General features: G+C 42.2%; 1 protein-coding gene across 2 annotated transcripts in view; it reads right to left on the bottom strand.

The window, feature by feature from the left end:
• UNC5C (unc-5 netrin receptor C) overlaps positions 1–17420 on the bottom strand; it is a 227898-nt gene extending 210478 nt beyond the window's left edge. For both annotated transcript variants that reach the window (XM_015862013.2, XM_015862012.3), the window contains exon 1: positions 16988–17420. In XM_015862013.2, coding sequence (XP_015717499.2) covers positions 16988–17111 — 124 coding nt within the window. In that variant the 5' untranslated portion in view covers positions 17112–17420. The remainder of the gene's footprint in view (positions 1–16987) is intronic.
• Positions 17421–18571: the final 1151 nt, after the last annotated feature.

Raw genomic sequence — 18571 nt, forward strand, 5'->3', positions numbered from 1 at the left:
GCTTTGCATGTCCCTGCCAAGATGGCTTTCATTTATTCATTCAAGTGGCATAAATACATATATATATATATATGCATAAGAAAACAGTGTGGAATACAATAATATACTGAAAACTCTTCCTAAATTTTATTATGAATAGTTTTTAAGTTCATGGATAATTTTTGATCCACTGTATCATGTTTAACGTTAAATCAAGCCAAATCCATAGATACACACAGCCCTTTAAATTTCTTCCTCTGTTAGCATAATATACTGGGTCAAGTGTGACTACTGTTTATTTTAACTTTGCAAAATTGATCCCAGCTTCATATTTTTGAGAAAGATTGGTCCATTTTGGTGCAGTTCCAGAATAAATCTTGCCTGTTCTTTTAAATTGAGACTAAGTTTTGACATACCACCATTGTGACTGTGGCAAGCATTTCTGGCACGCATAATGAATGATTGACTTCTCTGCTTGTTTTCATAGCAATAAATATGCGGTACCATTAGGCAGCAAAACAAAGTATTCCCCCAAAATCCCTGCTAAGCATATTTTGGAATTAATGGAGTAATATAGATCCATCGTGCTTTCTTTCTATGCTAAGAAGTATTTGGTTCCATGAAATTCATTCACTCACACATAATTTAAATAACCAAAAAGGAACACTGTATTTTCCTTTCTTCTGCATATGTAAAAAGAGCTGGCAATCTTACCAAGTATAGCATTGCAATCTAGTTTGGTTTCTAAAGATTTCATTAATGACTCATAAGAAAGACTCAATAAAACTTCTTGCACACCAATCCAAAAATAAAAAGAAAAAAAAAAAAAAAGCATTTACTTTTCAAAATACAAAAAAGAAATGTAATCAATAGACATCAGCAACACTTCTCTGATAAGAGCTCCTGTAACGGGAAGTTTAGATTAACAACTCTTTAAAGATGGTCCTGCTCTAAAATGCTTCCAAAGGGGCTGTTCCTCATCTTGTCAGAAAGTTTTGGTAGGATCTCTTGTTCTAGGCCATAGCCTTGCACAGCTGCACGCAGGGGGCTAGGACTGTTCCCATACTGATACACAGATGCCTGCAAAAGTGTCCTTGTATTTGAAATGTTAATAGGACTGGTCATGAGAGACATGATTTGTGCAGAACTCTGCCTTCACTCCCACTTGCACTTTACATTTTCATTTGACATTTTCCCATGAGTATGAAACCCCAAAGTGCTTAAATCAACTTTATCGGTTCTTTTTATGTAATGTTGTGCTCCAAATCCCTCACTGGAACACCTCGTGTTCTGATATTCTTTGTTGTTGTTTGGCTCTGCAGTTTTTTCTCTGGCATTCAGTGACAGTTATGATACTAAGGTGTGTTTTGTACAGGGCAAAAAAAATAACCAAAACAATTTGGAGAACTGCGCTTCTGAGTGTTGCCCACACCACGCACAGAGTCCTGAAATAGTTTCTGGATGAATAAGGAATTAACTCCCTTTGAAAAAATAAATAACTGACACAACATGAAGAGATTACTGGATGGCAATTTCATTTTCTGTCTTGCTTTTTAAAGTACTACTTTGTTATTTAACAGGCCTTGTAATTACAACAGTGTGGATGATAAAAGCGTACAGATAGTAAAACATTTATTTTAAGAACCCTTCAATTTACATGACTTTTCTTTTGGTTTTCACAGAGTGCTTTACCACTCACCCTAGCTCTTACTGACCTGCCTGCCAGCCTGGTCTGAGGCTACTGAGGCTTATCCCAAAGCAGCATGTGCCTCTCCAAACATCTCTCTGGCATTTCTTTATGGGCACCTGCTGCTGGTAATTATGGGCCTGTCTCCTAACCACTTCCTCTGGTTTATGTCAGGGCATTACTCAGCCCTCTTGATTGCAAACAAGCCCCAGTAACAGAGCACTACATGAGCCCTTGTGGTAATTAGGCAGGCCCAGTCAGCTCTGTGTGCCTGCACCAAAAGGAGTTGTTTCTTTATAATAATCTTCCTTTTGTTGCTTTTGGTAGCATAATGCAGCACACACTTTGGTAACCCTAACCAGACCGCCCGCATGTGTCTGCAATGGGCTTTAGAACCAGCTGCTAAAAGCACACTGCCCAGCTCCTCAGACCATATTTCTGTTTGGCTAGAAAAACAAAATTCTGCCTTTCTTCAGCGTTAAATCCCATAAGTAAGTTTGTTCCCATCCCAAATCCTCATGCAAGTAAAATAGAACGCATACATTGTACATCATCTTTATAAACATGTTTTGGAGGAAAGAGGATGCTTTAGCTTCTTTACGTGGTGCAGTATCTGTTTTGCCACTCAGGGAAATGAAAACAAATACTGTAATGTATTCAAACCTCTTAATTCTCCAGAGAAATGTATTTTTTCTACTGTTACTAATTAGTATTTGAAACCGCTAATCCTATTCAGGTTGTTTTTTGTTTGTTTTAATTTTCCATTGCCTACTTTGAGAAAAGCCAATGATGAAAATACACTTCTAGTGTTGTTTTAGTAAATACCCTCTAAGATGGTGAAAAGCAGCTGGCAAATGCAGCAGCTAGTCAGCCTTGGTGGCACTCAGCTCTACTGAGGAAAGTTCCCTTGCTGACCAGGATTGGAGAGATTTTCTCTGTTCTAGAGGCAATATGAAAACAGTCTTTTCAGTCTGAATATCAAGCTTTGCAAAACCTTTACACTGATGTGATGGGCGGCTTCAGTGTCTTCCCAAGAAAATTTCTGCAAGCTGTGCTCTTTTAAAAAACTAAAAGATTCCCAAACAACTAGCAGTCATAAAAAACATTTTAGCCAATAATTGCTGTTCTAGATGCCTATCTTTCTTTTCTTGATTCTTTCAAGTGGGATGAGATCTTGTAAAGATAGAAACGTTTTCTTCCCCATTTTAGTGCAGAGGCTCTTTGTTAGCAATGGGATTGATCTCTGATGTACTTTGCTGTCTCTACTCCTTTATTTCATTTACTTTAAAGGCATACTTAGAGACATGGAAATTTTTCCATCCCAGCAGATGGGACAGAAATCTCTCCCTGATGAACACAATCTTGCAGAAACTGGAGTTGTTCACAGCCTTCAGCTGGCACTGCAGTAAAGCATTTAGCAAAGGAACACATTTGCTGAAGATCTATCCATCCAAGAAAGGCAGCAAACCTGACCATAGTCACAAGGCTCAAAAACTACAGCCCAAGGGCTGAAACTTATGAAGAACAGATGAGGCTAAGTTGCATACACAGTTTACCTGTAAACCTCAACAAGAGATAAAACAAGATGCATTTATGTATATACCTACACCAACTGGTGTCTACATCCTTCCTAAACAAAATGCTGTTGTCTTTCCCAGCTCCAGGCCCGTGCTGCTTCAATCATGAGATTTTTGCACACACATATCAGACCAGGTGGCCCTCAAGTCATGAAAATATGGTACTGCAGAAATTCTTCTTGAGATTTTTTTGCTACTATAGGAAGACTTATGTTTCCAGCTAGATAATGGTGGCAGCTGAAAACTAAAGGTCACATCACCTGATATTAAGCAATCCCACATTTGATAAACAACCCAGCAAATAAGTCAGGAGAATAGAATTTTGAGCCTAGGGCTATTATCAGGTCAACTCTTTACCCTGCAGGTAAACACATCTTCTGAAAAAATATTTCATGGTCTGAAGACTTGCAATAGACTTACATGAGCCTTTTAGATGTGTTTGTGGGGGAAAAGTACAAATGTTTATGTAAGTTATTTCAGCTCAGAAATTCCTTGTGATTGAGAAATTACATATATATAAATTTATCAAAGGACAGCGGACGCAGCATGCACATACACATAACAAAGCACTTTAGTATTTTTCAAACACTGCAATATTCTCAAGCAGTAACTCAGGCTTCAGTGCAAGTTCTCATGCTACAGAAGACTGAGAAGTGACACTTCAGCTTCCAAAAACCAAAGCGCATTATTTAGGAGCAAACAATCACCAGCTGCACATCGTATGGTTACACATTTGCAAACCATAGCTATGCATTCATAGGTGCCTATATAAAGTCAATAGCAATGAACAATACTGATTGCAAGATGGCAACAGTTATGCCACATATACCAGTTATGCCACAGATCTTCACTGGCCTGCTATGAAAAAAGTTACTGAGCCACAGCCAGAATCCAGGTATTGAAAGAGAAAGAAAGAATTCTTTCAAAGAAAGTGATGGACAAAATATTAGTCAATTTATGTCACCTTCAGTGAGGGAATCCAACCACAGAACAAAAAATAAAATGAAAAATATTTTGGTTTACATTACTGTTTTTCAAAGCCTTTGTTTTGGGAAAAAGGACTTGCAGGATGATTATAAATCTTTTCATGGAATTTCAAGGCCCTCTTCTAAACTGAACACATTTACACACACAGTCCTAACTCAAAGATAATTTAGTAGCCTCATGCAACCCCAACTATTCTGTAGTAGACTATTGATCTCCTTTTCCTCTTTCTGTTTAAATGTGGACTCAAGGTCTTCCCTGAAAACCTCAATCTAGCATATAACACAGGATTACAAGACTCCCAGCACTCCGCTACAAACTTAGCTTGTGGTCACCTTAGGTTTTCACAGTCCTTAGGGGCCCTGAACTGTCTGCATAAAACTAGAAGTAGATAACGCATGTTGCTTAGTGTGCAACAGACAGACATCCAAATGAGTAAAAATAGTAAAACTCTCAAAAGACGAAGAGTATTGGCATTTCAATTCTCCTTCCAATGAAAAATATTCATGACTGTAATTATCCCTTGTCAACGTGAACAGCATCACTTTGTCAAGCTCCAGCCTAATTCCTTTACATAATTCTCCCAGCACATGAAAATGGATGTATTTACTTTTTTTCTTATAATCAAATGCAATAATGATTTTTTCAATAACAGAAGAAATGGTGCAAAAGATGAGGCAAAAAACATATGGAAACAGTCACTTTTGACCTATGTTTTATCCTTTAAACCCCAAAGTGGATTCAGTATTAAAATCAAAGTACTCTAAGTATATTGTGGAAATATTTACAGCTGTTATTACTGCCTGATTTATGTGTGCCAGAGACCAGATTATTCAGACTGGTTTCACAAGCAATATGTTAGTAAACAGGATTTTGCTTGGTAATTATATTAAACATGTCCATTGGAATTAATTACAGATGGTATTTTACTGTACTTGATAAAAGCACTAAGCAGCAAGAACTAATGATGGCAAAAAAAAAAAAAAAAAAAAAAAAAAAAAGAAGTCTCCTCTCATTTTCAGTAAAGCTTTCCATGTGAAAATCTGTCAACATGAAAAGTTACTGCTTGTAATTAAAGCCAGGCTTTAGCTCAGTAATATGTTTACATGTTATGTTCCAGAAGGGAAAAAATGCAATTGAATTACTCTTTTTAAAGCCTGCGGTTCACAAACACATGGTCTGCTCTGAACATGCTACTAATGTCGACTTCCTGGGAAGAAAAATAATAATAATTTAAAAAATAAAAAACAATATATATTTTAAAAAAATCAGCCAAACCTCACGCCACATTTGAGAGTACTGCACTATGTTTTTTACAAGTTTAAAGGAGACCTCCAGATGTGCTTGCAGGATTTTTGCTGGGGGTATGCCTACCAGATTAGGTATTTAAGCTTTGTTCTTGTCAGTACTCGTACAAGGTTTCGCTAATGGACTGATAACAGCAAAGAGGAGGTGGAGAAGTCTGAGAACAGCAGCAAGGAGCTAATTACCCCTCTGCTTTAGCTCTCAGATTAGCTTACTAAACATCCCTTAAATGGCCTCCACAATGGCTTTATAGCACAATATCTGTTTTCAAAGATGAATTCAAGACAACTTTTCAGAATTACACTGGGTTCAAATTGCCAAACTGGGTGCAAAGTGGTGCTGCAGGAGAGGATTCCAGTCTGCTGTTTGCTTTAGAAGATGAGTCCATTTCCACTCTTCTGACATTTGTCATGCTTCCTTTAATTTTAATAAACATGCACTATTTTCTCACCACCCCTCTGTATTCCTTTTTCCTATACATATACGGTATGGGTAGGATGCTATATGCTGTGGAAATAGTTAACTAGAATTTAGGGCCAAAGGCATACAAACACTGTATATTGACAAGTTTAAATGCTATCGCATTACATGATGAGACATACTCCCTAAACAGACAGCAAATAACCTTTTTTTCCCTCCATGGCAACCCAGTGGTCTAAATGACAAAGCATGTTACTAACTTCAGTAGAAAATGTTCCTGATCAAGGTCACAACATATTTCATGGTAAAGAATCAAACAGATAAGCAGCTCTGTGGTTATGCAGTGTTACAGAAGCCCGTACATTGAATTTGCTAATTTAGCTTTAATTCACAAACCTGACACTCATTTCTTCTCTTTTAACTATTTTTGTTTCCTGTTAATGTAGCCAGATGGGAACTTTAGTATGATTACAACTCTCCCTACTTTAATATGAACTCTTCATCTTATTACTATCAGATGACATTTGCTTTCCTTAATGTACATACTTTTAGAAAAATTACAGAAGTGCTATTGCTGCATTACATGAAAAATTCCATTGTACATTTAGCTGACATAGCATCAGCTGCTGTTTAAACTGGGCTTAGCTAATGGACTTTTAATGTCAGTGGGGTTATGTGCAGTTACTGGCTATTAGCAGGAACGGGTCCTTTCTATAAAAATCACTTTTCTTCAAGCATGTTGTTTGAACATTCCTTCCCCTGATTTAGTGACTGTCACCAAATACAAAACAAATGCAAGGACGCTGGAATCTACTGTTATCTTTAAAACCAACTTAACCTCAGCCCGGCCTCCACAAACAAAATACACATCTTGCATTGGTGCTGGCAGAAATAAAACTTTTAGGACAAAAGACCAAATTTTCCTTATGTTACTCTGGTATAAAATAAGCTCATCGGCAAAGTTTTAGCAGTTGCATACTGCACATCATGTCACTTAGTCGTGTAAAATCAGTTTTCTTTGTAAATAGTTCTTATAAATGCAAATTTAAGACTTTCTGCTGGAGATTGCCAAACGACAGACACATTTACATCACAAGTAAATAAACTAGTACTTTTCTTTTCAAGATTTGGTAGCTTTTATCCAATAAGCTGTGTTTAATACACAGAACTAATATGTAAAAGATTTAGCAAGAAAAACAGAAGTAAAAGAAGATGACTCATACAGAAATATTGTAGGACACTCAAAGTACAAGAGCTAGCAGAAATTGAAGAGTTTTGCCTTTGTTAAAAGGCACATGGCGCTACTCATTCTACTACCTAGCCCAGGGTAATCACCACTTTTATTACCAGCTGTTACATTTCTAACTCCAGCCTCAGAAGCCTGAGTATGCTTTTACAGTAGCAGAGGAGTTCAGTTAAAAACAACAGAACGCTGAGGCAGGTAATCACTAGGCATTCACGTGTAGCAGACGCTTATGTGGGCATCTGCCTACAGTTGGTGGCATTAGGCTGTCTGTTCCTACTGGAAATAACATGATAAAACCCAAGAAAAGAACAGTTGTCTGGAAAATCCTCACCAGTCAACTTTCAAGTAAGGCATGGCATTAATCTCTGTGCAGCAGGGCTGAATCACTGCATGTAAGGGGAATGGAAAGCCACAAAATTAGTCAAATTATTGAGCTTAAAAATAAATAAAAACATACCAAAATATTGCCATAAAAAAAAAAAAGGCTATATCAAGGTCTCTATTGATATACTTGATCAATATCAAGATTGATATACTCTACTATACTGACTTTTTTTTTCTTTTTTTTTTTTTATTTTAACACAGAACTATTACAGCTGCTATGTCTTGTCTTCGAAATTAATTGAGCTATATATTTTGTTGTCCACAGCCTGGACTTGAATAAGTCTATCCTTGATGTAAGTACAGGGGGAAAAAAAAACAACAAAAAATGGAAACAAAAGTAAAATGACACTTCTAAGTTCTGAACTTTTTAGCTATAAACTTCCTAGTTACTCAGTAATAACCAAGAAATTAGGAACTTCCTATTTGCTAGGGCACAGCTATTTTAAATGAGGAAGACAAGGAAAACCAGAGCTCATATTCTTGTCAGCAGAGATGTGCTGCAGAAGAAGAGCACTGTGTTTTATTTCAGCAAGTGACTGAAAAAGTTACCTTCACCTTCAGAAACTGGTGAGGAAGCAGAATGGAAGTCCCTAAGCTGTGTTAGCAACATCTGCATGAAAGGAATTTTTAATGGGGATGATGATTTGCCAAAAGGCAGTGCAGCTTTTGGGCCAAACAGCTTACAGCAAGGAATACTGGTAATTCCTGAGCCAATTCAGCAAGAACACTCCTGGTACCAGGGCGTATTCTTCACCATCTAATTATAGCCCCATCCCTTAACTGGACAGAACTCAGATTTTTTTCCATAACTAACTAAGATTTTCAGATCTACAGCAAACAAGAGAGAAAAGAAACTTAATGTCCTACTAGCTGAAAACACCAGTGAGCTTTGTCCTAAACTCAGAACAAAAGCTCGAGCCGCAGAGGTTACACTGTAGTCTCAGTGACTGCAGACCATCCAGAGTTTTAGACTAAGCACCTCGCTGCTACATACATGGCTCTGTTTGCTGCTGAAAGTTGTCGATGCTGTATGATTGAGAGGTGAAAGGAATCCATCTATGTCAATTCTGAGAGCAGCTGTCAGAAATGGGAGACGAATTAATGACAGAGGAAATTAATTCAGACTAAGACAGTGTGCATGGGCATACCTTGAATTATTCCCAGCAAACAGAAGTAGATCTGTTACAGTTTGTGTAGGTAAATCCAACACACAAGAACAGTATTAAGTGCACTTGCTATTCTGTCCCACTCCTCATTCCCCCCTTTTGGTATGACTGAACTGCAATTAACTTCATTCAGGGTGACTGCATCCTATTTTCCCTCAATATGCAAGCTTTTTGTATCAACACGTAGGTTGGAAGTGAAGAAAACAAGTGATACATCTATTCAATACATAAGTGCACCAAATACCATAGGAGAACAGCCGTTCCCATTCAATTATTATTCAACCAGTTTATGGTTATAACACAGCTCTCAAAAACCCTCTGAATGTCTAATAACCTTGTGGTGATCTCTTCTTGCAGCCTCACATGACATGTACTAAATTCAAGCAAAGGAAAAACAAGGATTTCAAACAGGTTTCCAAAACACACATAATGGAGTCAAACTCTTTTGACAGATCAGACGCGACTTACTGGTCTGTTTCCCCCTATCTAGGTGGTGAAATTCAAGATCTCTCAAATAATCACACCCAGTACTCAGGGGACCAAGGAAAATGCAGGCTTTCCTTTCTCTCAAAGGATACACTGTTAATCCACAGAGCTTAACGTTTCAACCTCTCACTCAATATGAGACTAAGAAATAAAGCTACTTTACTTCTTGAAAATAACTAAAAAGGAATTGGGAGGAACTGCCTAACAAGAAAATTCTCAGCTGTTGCCAGGCCAGTAAAACCTTTCCAAGCTCCTTAGCATTATTGTTGATAATGTTACCTCCAAGAGAGAATAAAAGATACTGATTTAATTGCCTAGGCAACCTGAGCTTTGGCAACTCATAAGGCAACAGGGTCCTTCAGTGTGTGAGTCACTTCATTCAGTTGAATATGATATTCCTGAATTGCAGATTAAAACAAAACAAATCCACCCAGAGCAGTGATCCTTATTCCATTTACAGCAGCACTGCTGTTACCCAGTGGATCTGCTATCACTCCTTGCAAATGTAGACTGTTTTTCACTGATCCAACCAAGTCCATTTTGAACATTTGCCAAGGTAAATTCAGAGCTTTCCAGAAGCATCCCTATTCTGAGCAAAAGCACGTGGTTTTGCCCTTCATCTTTTAGGCATTTTTCTGGGTGCCAGTATACATAAACAAACATCTGGGAAGACCCAGTAAATTCAGTTTTAGGAAAGCATCTGAGAGCCTTCAGCACAGCATTCCCACCATAATGTCCATCTTCAGGATTTTCAGATGAGGAGAAGGAAGCACCACCTCTAGCATTCACAAGCCTCTGGTTCTCATTCTGGTTCCCATACACATTTGTTCCACACTCTTCAGCAATTCACTTCACATCTCTCTACCAAGCAGCAATAAAACACAGCTCTCCTCCCAGTTCAGCAAGGTGAATTAAAAATCTCATTAGAGCAACATAACCAATGAGAAACTCATTATCTCCAGCAAAACCATCCTAAAGATTCAATCGTAGATGTTCCCCATGTGGGGTGCCACCAGTTGATGTGTGCACACAACTTCTTTGCTGTCTTCTCTTTATTGTTCCAATGCATACCTCATAACAAAGGAAAGTAAGAATCTGGAGAGGCACTGAGCACAGCACTATATATGGAAAGACCCTGCTTTTATGGGATTAGTGCACTAATGCAAGCTAAAGCAGAGGGGAGAGGTGCATTTGGGGACTGGCAAAAAAAAAAAAAAATTCACCTAGACCCAGCACTGTCTGTCCTTTCTGAGGCAGGCACGGTGGCCAAGCTGGGTTTCTCCACCTCAATCTACATCAGTCAAATCGGTGAGATAAAAGTGGAGCACAAGACCTAGGAAGTGCTGCAGATACATGCCTTAGCCTGTGTTGAATCAGGACTGTAAGTCAAGCTTAATAGCAAGGCTTTCCACAAGTCTGGTTGGGATACTTTTATAAATGTAAAGAAGAATGAAAGCTGTTATTGTCTGAAGACTCCATAATGTCTAACATTTTTATTTTCACTGAACATCCAGGAGGTTTTTAGAGAGTTTGGCCAGCAGGACAAATATTTGGTATGTTACTGACCTTTTCACTAAAAGAACTGAATCCTTTCTGGTTTTGATTAAGGTTTCTTGTTGGGGGGAGGTTTCTTGAAGGGTGTCAGCCACATCCCCTTCCCCCAAGAAAATCAACAAAAATTATTCTTCTGCCCCATTCCAATGGAGTTTTCTTCATTGATATATATATATATTTAAGCTAAACTGCTTTTGCCCAGAGCTTTTAGGTAATAATGTGCCAAACTATAAAGGGACTCCCCAAGTCCCTGTGTTTGGTGAATTATGAGGAAATCCCATGTTTCCTGCTGAACATGTGTGATTTGGGATGGAGTTAGGAAGGCAAACAGGAAGCTGCTCTGATGATGACTACCTAGGGGGGAATGCTGCACAAGACCATCTCCAAAGTTATGACAAGCTGAGAAAACATCTAGCAGCTCTTGCCCACTGCTCTGAATCACGGTGCCTGACCTGGGAATGCTGCTTGAAAAGCAACTGGAATACACTACAGTTTGTGGCTTCATTTACCTTTTTCCACTAGTATTTATGTCCATGGCTTATAGTCACTTCTGTGCCACATCCCTGCTTTAGAAAGATGAATCTATACAAAACAAACAAACACCAACCCACAAGCCATGCTCTGCAGAATGTTTAAGCACACCTACTGAAAAAAACAAAGACAATACTGAATAAATCCTCTCCCTGTCACCCTGTCAGAGTTTGGGGCTGGAATATTAGCAGAAGGCCCCATTATAATAAGCGTGAAGTAATAAAGTATGTACAAAATTAAGGAGAATTCTGCTGTTCCTATTTGCTCAATGCTGGCTGCTTCACAAACATTTCCATTTTGAACATAATTTCAAATGCCCACCTACAAGCGAAGCCAATTAAGTCTTCTTTTGGATACGGATGGCCTCCCAGAAGACTTACTGCCATTTCCTTCAGATCACCTCTTGGATATTGTTATGATGGAGAGCTCTAGGGGCACTGACTCCCAAGATCAGACTCTGCTGAGCACACACAATAAATCACCTAAAACACCAACATCTTTCAGACCTTGGAAGCGGTCAGAGCTGAACTGTGCCTCTGTACAGCATTATTCTGCATCTCTGCAGACGGAGGTCATAGTTAACTGAAAATCCACCTCTTGCCTCTTATTCCTCACACTGCATCCTTAACTTATGCCTTAAAGCTCACGCTGCTTTATATCTCTGAGTCAAATGTCAAAGCAGAACTAGCTGATGAAAATGACAGGCATTGTAATTACTGCTGTATTGGCACTGGTGCCAAGATTGCTGCCTGCTAAACTTGAATACCTCCACTGGGTGGCCAGCAACACGCACACTTCACAAACACACACACTGCTCTCCCAACCCAGAGGGAAGGACATGGGGATGGGAAAAGAGGATGCCTTTCTTTCCTATAGTGCCATATATACAGTTAAATGAAACACATTGCGTTGGCAGCGCACCCGTGATTAAACTAACCTTTATTTCAAGGATATGACGTGTTTTAGATGACAAACCAATTGACATTGAGTCAAATCATCTGTCTAAACTGCAGTAAACAGTCTGCTACTTTGAGCAACATACTTAGAAATTCCACATCGTTAGAGCAATTACAAATGTTTTTCTGATTATCTATGAGAGCAACATTTGTGTGCCTTTTTTCAGAACTCAGGAACCAGATTCCTGAGAAGTCCAACAATGTGAAGTCCTGGAAGGCACCACAAAGGAAGAAGCATGGCCGTAAGCTGTAGGATACTTACAAGACTTCCAGGTTGGTAATGTGAAATAAGTGTAGCTTCACTTTTCAAACTATCTCTACCCAGTGTTTAACAGGAAAGTGACCATGTACAGCACAGAAATATCCAGCTACTGTCCTACCAGCATGAGCACCTCTCATGTACAATGATAACTGATGCTGCACCATATCCCATTCAACTGGACAGACTGACTGTGCTCTCAGTCTTCTACTTGTACAAAAAAAAAAAAAAAAAAAAAAAAAAAAAAAAAAAAAGGATATTTATTTGAAAATGCCCGATAAATATAATCCACATGTTCTCCTCTCTCGCTTTGCAGACCAGCTATGGAACTGATTTGCCTGTCTTTGGAACACAGTTGTCAGATGTACTGTATTTGGAAAATTAAATTAGAAAAAAATCTTTTTAATATGGTTAATGCTCTTTCCTGTTTGTGACTTTGTCACACACAAAGCCAGTGGCAAAATGCAGTGAATAACCAGGGTTTTCAAAGGACTACAAAAACAAACAAGCAAACAAACAAAGTCACGTGCTGAATGATGCGTGTAAAATGACTGGGTGTAAACATGCTGCATGATCGGGAAAATGTTGAGAACCCACAAATGCATTCTTACTACACTGAATAATGGCAAGGACAGTAATGCTGAAAATCCATCAGAAGGGGGCTGTATTTGATGCATACAGCTCTGTGTTATTTTTTTTTTTTTCCTGGAACTGATGTGACTGGCTGGCTGGCTAAAGACTGGAAGGACAAAAGCACAGATTCTGACTCATTCATTCCCAGGGAGAAACTCCTTCCCCCACCGAGGGATCTCTGAACTTCATTTTAATGCTGCTGAAACTGCCCCTCAGCCATCCAAGGCCTCCCAGTGGGCCACCTTGCCTTGTGAAGACTCCACAGCACTAAAATGCTACTTGGGGCAAGCAAGGGCTGCAACATCTGGCCCAAACTTGTGAACATCTCTGAAATCTGCAGAAGTACAACACTTGAAAACAGATTAATGTTCCAAGTAGGTATATATCTGTTCGCAGTGAAAAACTCCCTGGCTTTACTGATGCAGATGCTATTACATTCACATGATCAAATACAAGTGGTCTACTGATACATCAAGAAAATTAAGTCTATTTCTCTCTTATTTTCCTACAAGATGCATTTAGTTTTTTAATCGGGAAGCACATCCCCAAAAGGTTCGTACATTCACATGTTGCATTTCACTTTTTCCGCACCAAGCATTTTCAAACTGCTGCTGTTGGTAATAAAGAGTATGCTGGGGTAAGACAAATATCTGCACATATGGCTCTTTTACAGTTTTCTTTTTAAATTATCACTTTAATTTAATTAGGTTTCACAGGTTAAGCATAAAAATGCACTTTCATTGTAAAGGAAGAAATGAGACAAAACCTCATTCACTTACAGCCCTTTTGACTTCAACTTTTCTGCCCATCTCTCCCACATCACTATCAGCACATGAAGCTGGCAGAACCATATTAACCACTGCAGGTAGAGTGCTCAACTCTCCTTTTGTCCCACCCATCTTTGGAAAAAAAATAATGGGGCTGTGGAGCAAAGTCCTTTTAACATCCAAAGAGAAGAGAAAGTAGGGAAGCACAATAGCTGAAGCACACACTGACGATGGACACAAGAAGGGAAAGTTGCTCTGACGGCAGATGGCACCAAGACGCTGAGCACAGCTAGGTCTGGAGGTGACTGTTCTTTTCTCTTGCATGCTGGAATGCTTGGATTCTCCTTCTAATGGGCCGTCTTATTTATTTATGTATATAGCAGTATAATGAATATAACAAACATTACATTCAAACAGATTTTGGCTTGATAATTTCCCTGGCTCTTTTCACTCCCCTTTAAAAATTACAGGCTCTCTCTAACAGTGGGGCCATTTCCTGTTCTCTCCTGATAACAACGGAAAAATACTTAAGACAGCTTCAGATAATAAGATAAGAAATGCTAATAAAAAAAAAAAAAAAGTGTATTTAGGTCTGCTGAATGGTTTACAGGAGGATTCTGGGATGCAGTGATATGAATCTCTCTGCAAGGGAGTGTGGGGGCCGATCCACCAAGCACTCAACTGATACATTTATTTTTCCAAGAGGCAACGGGAAGGGAAAGCATGAAAGCAGAAGCCCCACAATGCCCACGGCTTCCCTAGCCAGCTTCAAAAGATAAAGCTGGTTGGGGAATGGAGAAGCAAAGCAAAATAAGAAATAGCTCTAGCAGCAAGTACTGGGAGGAAAATAATAATAATAATTTTTAAAAATGCACTTCCTTCCATGCCTCTTAAAATTATAACTATGTGTTTGCTGGTTGAAGACAGACACCCCTTTAAGCTTTTTTGCTTTGGCTTTTGCTTTTCAAAGCATCACACAGGACAACTGAATTGTTTGCACAATTAAAACCATGTCAACTGGCTCCAGACCCACTGGAAATCAGAAAAGACCAAGGCTGATTTGGAGAGTGCCACGTTTTCCATTTCTGCTGCTTTCAAGGGACTGTGAATGAGAGCACCAGTGCAGGGTTTCCACCTGAGAAAAGGCTGATCAGCTGGGTGATGACTTTAGAGAATAAGGTTGCGTAAGAATCATTTTAATATTTGCCTATTTTTGGAAACATAGAAACAAAACAGCATTAAAACTTTGCCCGTGAGATATGGTAAGAAAACTTCCTGAAGAGGGCACAGTTAAACTGTTGATTCATTGCCTTACAGAAGCACTATGCACACATAAATGAAGTTCACCAAGGCAAACACCAATCAGAAAATCCCTCAGCTCTGGGAAGGATGCCAAAGCCAGGTCTGTACCCAAATTCTGCACCTACATCCAACAAACAGGAAACAAAAAAAAAGCAGCCATGGAAAAATGAGTCAAAACCAAACAACCATCTCCCTTAGTTTTCCACCCAGCTGTGGAAAGTGTGTGACATGGCAAATTATGGGAAACATTGCTAGAGACCTCTCCTGCCTTTCTTGGTCCCACATTCGTGCCCCCCACCCCTGTCCCTAAGCACGCACGCAGAACTCTTCCAAGCAACATTACATTATGAACACGTGGCAGCAAGTGCAGGATGCCCTGCAGCGGGCAGACATGGAGCAGCAGGTCCCCGTGTCCTGCCAGCAGGACAACAGACTCCTTGCTGCTCCAGGTCCTGCTGCCCGAGGGGATCTTCTCAATCCTCAGATCTGCACAGACTGACATGAAGCCACTGACATCTAGGTCTGTGCGCACATGGTGCTAAAAAAAAAGCCTTGAAAAGCAGAACATCAAGCCTCAGTCACATCCAACAGGAAAGCAACCGAGGAAAAAAATGATGCAGAAATGTGACATGATGCACAATAGGTTTTTTACTTGATTTTCCACAGACTCTTTTTTACGACCAGGTTTCTTATATCCCTGCGAGATAAATTCCTGGTACGCTGTGGAAATGTGACCGAGAACGGAGCAAGTACCAGCGGGGAAGAGATTAGCGAGGCTAACATACAGACACGATGCACACTGCATCCCGACACCCTGCCGGGGGCAACGGGAACAAGAGCGGGTGGCAGCGCTCCCCATGCCAAAGGCCGAAGAGCACTGGGTCGGGCTGTGAGGCCGCCTCAAGTGCCTCTCGACAGAGGTGATGAGGGGGAACCCACGTTCTTCCACTTGCATTACGCTGACATCTCTAAATCAAAGCTTTGCTGCACGTTGCTGTTTCTCGGTGGCAGGTATGAAACACGCGATCAGCTTCTGACAATTTCTTTCTCTCGCTACCAACGTAACAGGGAATTTGCAAGAGCTTTAACGAACCCGCACATCCCCGCTACGTGCTGTGCTGCCCACACGCAGCAGCAATCTCTCTCTCCCCAGTGCTGAGGAGCTCGTAGAAAAGTATTTCCCAGCAGAAGCCATCATTTCCACTTCAGCTCGAACTCCCGGGAAGAGAGGAGAAAAGCTCCGAGAAAGTTTTATCTGGCAGCAGAAGCAGCCTCCCGCTGTGCCTGCCTGCAATAGCCGGGCTGGGACGAACCGAACCGGGGCTCTTTGTAACTGATGCTCCGGGCACCGGGGAACGCATTGAGTCACTTTCACTTTGATAGGGGAATTTGCACACAAGCTCGGAGATAAACAGCCTTGCTGCAGCCCCCGACCCGGCGAAAATAGAACAGTAACATAAAATAAAGACACCACACACGCGGTAACTGCCTTCGGGTCTATCACGCTCCAAGCGAGAAGCAGCGCGTAGGAGAAGCGAGTCTCACCGAAGACGGCTGCCGAGGGGTTGGAGCGGCCGCAGCGGTTCCCACCTGCTGTGCCCGCGGGGCCCTCAGCCCCACTGGGCCCCATCCAGCCCAACGGCGGCTTCCCTTGCCCCGCTCCCGGCTCGGGACCTCGGGACGGGACGGGGCAGCCGTCCCGCTGGCCGCTCACTACCGACTCGCCCCGCCCGCCGCCCCCGCAGCCTCACCTTGCGCGGCGGAGCCGGGCCGACTGGCCCCCAGGACGGCCAGCGCGGGGAGCACCACGCTGTGCAGCAGGTATCCCATTCCCAGCCCGCAGCGGGCCGCCGTGCCCTCCAGCCCCTTCCCCATAGCCGGGCGGTAACGCGGAGCGGTGCCTCTCGAAGCCGCCTCAGCCGCCGGCGGCCCCGTCCCGGCGCGGAGCCCCGCAAGCGCTCAGGCTGCGCGGAGTGCGGCGGGGCGGGGGGCGGCGGGGCACGGGCGCGGCATTGCGGGGCACGAAGCGGAGCCCGGCGGAGCGATGTCTTCCCGAGAGGGTGGCTCGGCTCGGAGCGGCTCGGAACGGCGCGGCTGCCTCCAGCCCGCAGCCCGCGGGGCGGGGACGGGTGGGGGCCGGGCAGGGCCGGGCTGGGAGAGGGGCTGTGCCGCCCGCCTGCGCTCAAATGCGAGCCGGAGCCGAGGAGCTAACCCAGAGGGAAAGGGGGCGGGGGAGGCTGGGAACCACCCGCCGCAGCCCGGCCCCGCTCCCCCTGCAAGGATGCTGAAGCAACACACATACACGCTGCTGAACACAAACAGCCCTTCCCGATCCCACTGGGGAGGGGGCAGGGGCAGAGGCTGCCCCAAGAGGGGGTCGGAGAGCCCCCGTCCTTAGGGAACGGCTCTCCCTTTACCCTTGTTTGCCTCCTCTCCTAAAAGGCTGAGGTCACCCAAGGGTCCCAGCCGTTAGCCCAACACCCTCAGCACGCCTTCCCTTGCCCTCTGCCTTCAGTGCTTGTCCACCGATTCCCACACTCAGTGTCTACAGCTGAGGTTCATTGCTCTAGCAGGGCTTGCTTGGGTTTTACTGCCGGTTTTCATTTTAAGTTGCTTTTTCCCTTGCAGGGCCCAGTTGGGCTGCCTGTGGCAGTGTCCAGACACAGCTTCTCATGTGTCAGGCTGTGTCTATTCCAGGGGGCTATAGTCCCAGAGCATACTGCTGTCCTGGGCAGCGTCTCCTGCATCCTGGAAGCTCCCCAAGGAGAGCTGCCTATGAGATAAACAACGCTCTCTCATGCATCTTCCCAGACACGCTGCCTTCACCTTCTGCCCATCAGGAAGAAGTAGTAGCATGAGGCTGCCATGGCAATGCTGCAGAAGAGTTTCCTGGGGCCACAGGAGCTGCTTATCCCAAAGAGGTTCCATACCTCAGCTCTGTGACATTAATTCCCTTCCCACGTGGACCATTCCAATCTCTGGGTTTGGGGGGCTTTATTTTAGAAGGGAGAAATGCCCAGGAGGTGCCCCAAGAAGACTACACTTCAAGCCCAGCAGCTTCTGTGATCTAGTCCTGTCTGTTTCCAGCTCTATAGCATCGTTTAGGAAACAGTGAAGTTCCATCATCATCTTGGAGGCTGTGTAGGCAGTGGAAGGGGAACTCTAAACAAGAACCTAACTCCAGAACAAGTCTTCTCTTCTTGTTTTTGGTTTGGTTACTTGTGCCCTATATACATCCCAGAGCTCAGACTCCCCAGCCTTATGCAGTGGGAAGTGAACATTTCCCCATCTATGACATTTGTTTGCCAGTTTTGCTGCAACTCAGTAAAGTTGGG

Source organism: Coturnix japonica, chromosome 4, assembly GCF_054131305.1.
Source record: "Coturnix japonica strain WE chromosome 4, WE-NBRP24, whole genome shotgun sequence".
Lineage (NCBI taxonomy): Eukaryota > Metazoa > Chordata > Aves > Galliformes > Phasianidae > Coturnix > Coturnix japonica.